The sequence below is a fragment of the Rhodnius prolixus genome, unplaced genomic scaffold, assembly GCF_049639745.1.
Source record: "Rhodnius prolixus isolate KJV_2025 unplaced genomic scaffold, Rpr scaffold_2, whole genome shotgun sequence".
NCBI classification, from domain to species: domain Eukaryota; kingdom Metazoa; phylum Arthropoda; class Insecta; order Hemiptera; family Reduviidae; genus Rhodnius; species Rhodnius prolixus.
The window spans coordinates 38,757,473-38,763,472 of record NW_027411592.1 but is presented as its reverse complement, the minus strand read 5'-3'; the positions used below and the strand labels follow the sequence as shown (position 1 = coordinate 38,763,472).

At 30.1% G+C, this 6,000-nt stretch overlaps 1 protein-coding gene across 2 annotated transcripts in view; it reads right to left on the bottom strand.

The window, feature by feature from the left end:
* Positions 1-904: 904 nt before the first annotated feature.
* Positions 905-6,000, bottom strand: part of LOC141449614 (uncharacterized) — a 188,765-nt gene continuing 183,669 nt past the window's right edge. For both annotated transcript variants that reach the window (XM_074119180.1, XM_074119181.1), the window contains exons 6-9: positions 5,765-5,885; positions 5,495-5,681; positions 4,372-4,668; positions 905-1,880 (exon numbers count right to left, since the gene is read on the bottom strand). In XM_074119180.1, coding sequence (XP_073975281.1) covers positions 1,667-1,880; positions 4,372-4,668; positions 5,495-5,681; positions 5,765-5,885 — 819 coding nt within the window. In that variant the 3' untranslated portion in view covers positions 905-1,666. The remainder of the gene's footprint in view (positions 1,881-4,371; positions 4,669-5,494; positions 5,682-5,764; positions 5,886-6,000) is intronic.

The following is a 6,000-nucleotide window of genomic DNA, read 5'->3' as shown; positions in this document are numbered from 1 at the left end:
TCTCAGCTATAAAATAAACCCATAAACCTTTTTTTAATTTTTTTTTTAAACCATTTTTTATAATTCCGGACTTACACGAGTTTTTGCAGTTATGTGCACTCATGGTTACTCATTGCATGAATTAATTTCACTACTTGTGACTATTTCTAATGCTAATACTATTTAGAAAAATAAAAAAATACTTCATACGTACTATCCTGTTACTTCCAAACTGCTTGATGAGCGAGTTTTTGCGATTTCAAATTTTCGAAATTAAATCGTAAATATAAAATTGTTGAGGTCCATTGAGTGAAGGAAATTTTTTTTGTATTTTCTTTAAACTTCGTATAAGACATATTAGTTAAACCTTTAATTATTAACTCTTTTGTTAATATTATATAATTTGTTTAGATTACTTTAAATTTTTTAGTTATAGTACTAAAGCCTATATATAGGAGGAAGGGTATTTGTGTGCTTTATTTCATATCATATGAAGGGTAAAAGTTTCGTTGAAGATACGTCTCATTACATTAACCTTGCTTTGTATTTTGCGAGTAACTTGAGAAGTAATGTTGTCCGTATATCTTTATAGTGACAAGTAGGGCCTCTTGAGTTGTGTTCGGATGTTACTTATATGTACAACATTAAGCAAATATTTGCTACAATTAGATGCTTGAATAAAACAGATTAAACAAAACAGTGAATTACTGAATCATCTTCTGTTTGTTTTTTTGGAAATTGCTATAAATCTTAATAAATTTGTCTTGAAAAACTGATGACTCAAGTTATAAAGACCAGTGAGTAAGGAAAACTTGAGGCGCTGCCAGAAAATGAAGGCACTTACAATAATAAATTTTTACAAATCATGCAATTAGAATTTTAAAAAAAGAAAAAAAAGGGCCACTTTATTTAACTCGCGAAATAATTGATATTACAAATCTAATTTAATTTAAACTTAGTATAAATTTACATTCGTAAAAATAAAAATTCTTTAAAAAAAGAAACAAATCATCATTCATTAAAATAATAAAATACAAAATTTAATATACATATTATACGAATATACTAGACGTATATAGATCTGTTGAGAGCCATTTTATAATCTGACATAAATATGTACAACTAAATTACTTTCTATCAACAAATAGCTTTTGTAAACGCCATTGAATTATTTCACTCTCAATTACAGTTACATGTGCAATTCATAAATCCTTCTTTCTATAAATAAATTTTTCTTTCCATTCGTAATCAAATTGAACCAAAATGGATACGTTTAAGCTAGGACTATTTTGTTATAATTAGAGGAACCTGCGGATAATACAACTAAATTACACTACACAAAACTAAGTTACACTCACGTCTGGGAATTACTTATTAAATTTTTGATTATACATAATGTATATGAGTAATATCCTTTCACAATAAAATATTGATAACTTTACAATAATCAATAAATATATTACATTAAAATTAGAAATATCACAGTAAATCATTAATTATATTTTTAACTTAATTAAAAAAAATATACATACATACATATATATACATATGTATATGTATGTACATACATACATGTTGTTCGAAGCTCGACTTGCGGAGAATTCATTTTTGTTTTTTCACCCCATAACCATCTTTATACTTTTACATCAACTCACTTTTTTACTAAATTAATTATTATTTTTTATTGCTACCTAGTTTTTACTTTAATGGAGTCCACTGATTTCTTTTTAACAACTCGTTTCTTAATTTGAGCATCCTCAACTTCAGGAAGAAAACATTCAGTTTTAAGTTCTGCCCATTTTGCCCTCACTCGTTCCACTAGTCGTTTCTTATATCTGTAAGCAGTCCGATCTATGACTGAAGCAGACTTAACACAATCATCACCACCAAACTCACATACCCTGTTGGAAGAAAAAGAGTTCAATGAGTAGGATTCAAAATAATAGATTCTAAAATCGTGGGCATATGTACTTGTTTACTGTACATTGAGCAAAAACAAAATCATGCCTTTCTTTAAAAGGATCATTTCATGAAATATTATTTTTTTATTACATAGACTATAAAGAAAATGTGGTCCATTACACGACATAAATATGAAGTAATTAACAGTGCTGAGTGTTGTTCTTATTTCTTTCTTCTCCTAAGAAAATACAATTTTTCAAAATTAAACTGTTTTTGAAGGTATCTATAAGTCTGAACTGAAAATCTCAGAAAGTGTAAATCTGCAATCTTAATTCCGATGTCTGATTATAGAATAGATATTTGGTATCTTGACTATTTAGAGAATTTGGGAAAATACATAAAATCTGGAGCGAAATGGTTATATTACGAGTATAACACTTGAATACTTAAATACTCTCAACAGTAAGTAAAAATTTGAACTCCTTAAAAATGAACGTGACTAAAAAAATTCCAGGTTTTTCCCCGCTAGTCGCCTCTGTGATATCTTCTCTTCTGGTCTTAGATCATTCCCTCACAACGCTGTAGTCCTTACTTGTTTAGAATGTGCCTTATTAACCCAGTCCATTGAAGTCACTCTAAATAATTCACTGCCTGTCGAAGTCTGTGTTCGCTGAACCATTTCCTAACCATGTTTTATCCATTAAATTTTATTTCAGTCTACATGTCACCTAAAAATACGCTGGGAATTTATACCTCTATAGAACCCCGCCAGACATAGGAAGACTGCCTACGCTGAAGGCCCCTCAGTCTCCTGGAGTTGTCGACTTGGGATAGGCACTACTTATAGGTGGTAATGTTAACATTGTTAGGTTGCGGTCTCGAAGAAGAAGAAAGAAAGGATGTCCGGCAAATCCCTGAGAATGTCTTCATTAAAAAAAAAAAAAAAATTGATCTTCCTAGGACGTTAAGTCAATAGCCTCTTAAAAGTAAAGCACCAATAAAATGTTTTTTTTTTTTTTAATGAAGAAATTCTCTTGAAATTGCTGAAAAATCCTCTCAATTTGGTTTTCTTGTTAAATTTTGATGAATTGATGTTTTAAAATAACCTAATCAAATTGTGAATTAAATTCAATCAAAAAGTATTTCGCTAAAATCATAACAGCGTACAGACAAGGTTAGAAGAGGTAAGGTATTACTAGCAATAAGAAATGGATTTAATGTTTAGAAACTTGAAATAGAAATCTCTTACACTGAACACATGTATGTTTTATTAAATCTGCCAATGAACAAATTATATTAGAAGTTGTAAATACATGTATATGTAGAGACGCTGAGTATGAAGTTCTTTACAATAATTTAGAAGAGCTAAATTCTTACTGGGTGCCTCTATTATACTATATTATAGTATACTATAATACCATACTATATGTTGTTGCCTCTTGTTGTTTGGAAACTAGAAGAAATAATTTTTATAGAGTTTTAATAAAGAAAACCGGCTGAGTTAATTAAATTTATTTGATTTGATTAAATTTACTATTGTACTGTTTATTAAATTTATGCGTTTTTGTTCAGCAATAAATGGCTTATTTATTTATAATAAAGGAAAATCATATAATTATATTCTATGATTAAACTTGTGAAACTGAAACACAATAATAATTTTGATTCAATTACTAATCTTTAAGTTTCTACTGAGACTAATACTGGTACTAATATTTTACTGTTTGTCCCACACCTTACACAAATTTATGTAATAATTTCAGAAGCTAATTAGGAGCCTTCTTATTTCAATTTAGTTCATATATAAAAATATAATTGCAAGGATATAGAGAAGTATCTTCATTAAATGAGCATTTTTCAACCGTCAGTGAAATGTAGAAAGTTCAGTTCATCAATTTTATAAAATTGAAAATAGTGTAACTCATGTTTATGTTGCTTAAATTAGATAGGTTATTCAACGTTTCCTTTAGGTATTCTTTTACATTAAAAAGTCTGATAAAGAATAAGAGTTTGGACCTAAAGAGATTGTGCAACTGCTATTCTTCAGAGATTTTGACAACCTCGTGAATATACCAGTTTAACTTGCATATCACACACACATTTATACGAAGCGCCAGCAGAGACAGATGATGTTTAGTACAACCTTGGTAGGTTTAACGTATACCCAGGCAAACTCACGTTCAAATTCATATACTCATCGAACTTACACGTTTGTATCTTATTAACATTTGCATATAGTACACTTTTAAAACGTCAACATTCTACGAACAATACTGGTAGGGGAGCAACAATAGGTCTGTAGAGGTACAGTGAATTTCGCCACCCTCTATCTACCTCTGTAATCTACTTTTCGTTCTCTTCAACAACAACATACAACACCTACAACAAAACTTACTTTCCTACTATAATCCTATTATTCTCGATTCATATATTTACACATATTAGATATAATTAATAGAATGCTGGTTACATGTAAATTGAAAATATTACCTATAATGATTTAAGATCGCAGCATCCGATGGAACATTAAGTGTACCATGGCCAGGTACAAACTCCCAGACAAAATGATTACCTGCCTCAATAACGAATTCTGGACGACAAATATATTTGGACCTTTGTTTGTGTGGATGTAACTTAGCTCGTCGCCTAGTTTTTCTTAAGGTGGTAAGGCTGCTTTCAAATGGTTCATCAGAAAGGGTTACATCGTCAGGCCATTGTAAGTAAAAAAATGCGTTTTGAAACGAATAGGATCCTGTGGATTTAGTATTCAATCTCGTGCTCATCCATCTGAAACATATTTAAAATGTAAATAAACAACCCGAAATAATATTTAATAAGCCAATATTTGAGAACAGCCATGCATAAAACACAACTGAGAAATAAGACACATATGTGCTCGATCATTAGCTTTACAAAGTTCAAGCAGAGCGATAATTCCTTGTTTTGCTTTGGCTTTTACCGCTAAAAAATAGATTACTCTCGCAAGATTCAAATATTGTACAGAACAGAGACCAAAACAGATGCCCAACTCACTTAAAGAGTTTAAAGCTATCGGTAAGTACTTACCGAACCGTAATACGTCAAAAGAGGGAGAAAGATCCACCCACGACGAATGAAGAGGTTTTCATTGGTTCTGTTTTAAATATTTATCTTTAAATAATTAGCAAACATCTCTAAGTGATAATCTTATAAATTATTATTTGAAAATATTGCGTATCCTCTTTGGACAAAATGTGTCACAATTGCCCTTAATGCCCGAAGGATCGCAGATTGGCTCAGAAGTTAGATTTTTTTAAAAACTATTCTCAGATTTTCCCTTCATAGAAGCCTCACATAACCTAATTGTAACGAGAGGATACTGTCTTGTTCAAAACAAACCTTCAGGCCCTAATTACCACAGATTTGTACACACATTAAAAAAATAAAGTTTGACTGTATTGACGAAATAAAGATTTTCAAATTTCCAATAAGGAAATCGAAAAAAGATTAGAGCTCTAAAGAATGTAAGAAATCAGAGACTTATTCTTGTTAGCATTTGGAACTTTCATGAAGATGTGAAAGATAAGAGATTTACATTCTGCTGAAGAAGATCCAAATATAAATTTACACTTACTGCATAAATTGTTGAATCGTATCATTATATTTTGGCATGACAATTTCATCCATATCTATTAAAGCGACATGACTGAATTTGTACATATTTCTATACAGACAATCATTAAGGGCTGCAAAAAGTCCTTCAGTTCGTATTTCACGTTGTGAAGCCATGTCTAATTTCCATGGAAGAACTGCTACACGTCCTAAAAATTAGAATAGTAAATCATTTAAATGCAAAGATAGACCGGTTATTTAAAATACCATTTGAGATTTTTTTTTTACAAACCTTCACGAATGTAATGATTTAAAATGCAATTTGTTGTGGAACTGATAGAATCATTGTAAAAAGTGATATGATCCATTCCCAATAAACTATTCAATTCAATAAATTCCAACATTTGGAGTGACTGAAACATATTTTAACATATAAATTAAGTAGTATTCTTTACAGAAACACATAACAGATGCTGAGTAAATTGGTATGCTATCCATTAGATATTATTCTTCCAGTTTCACTGACCA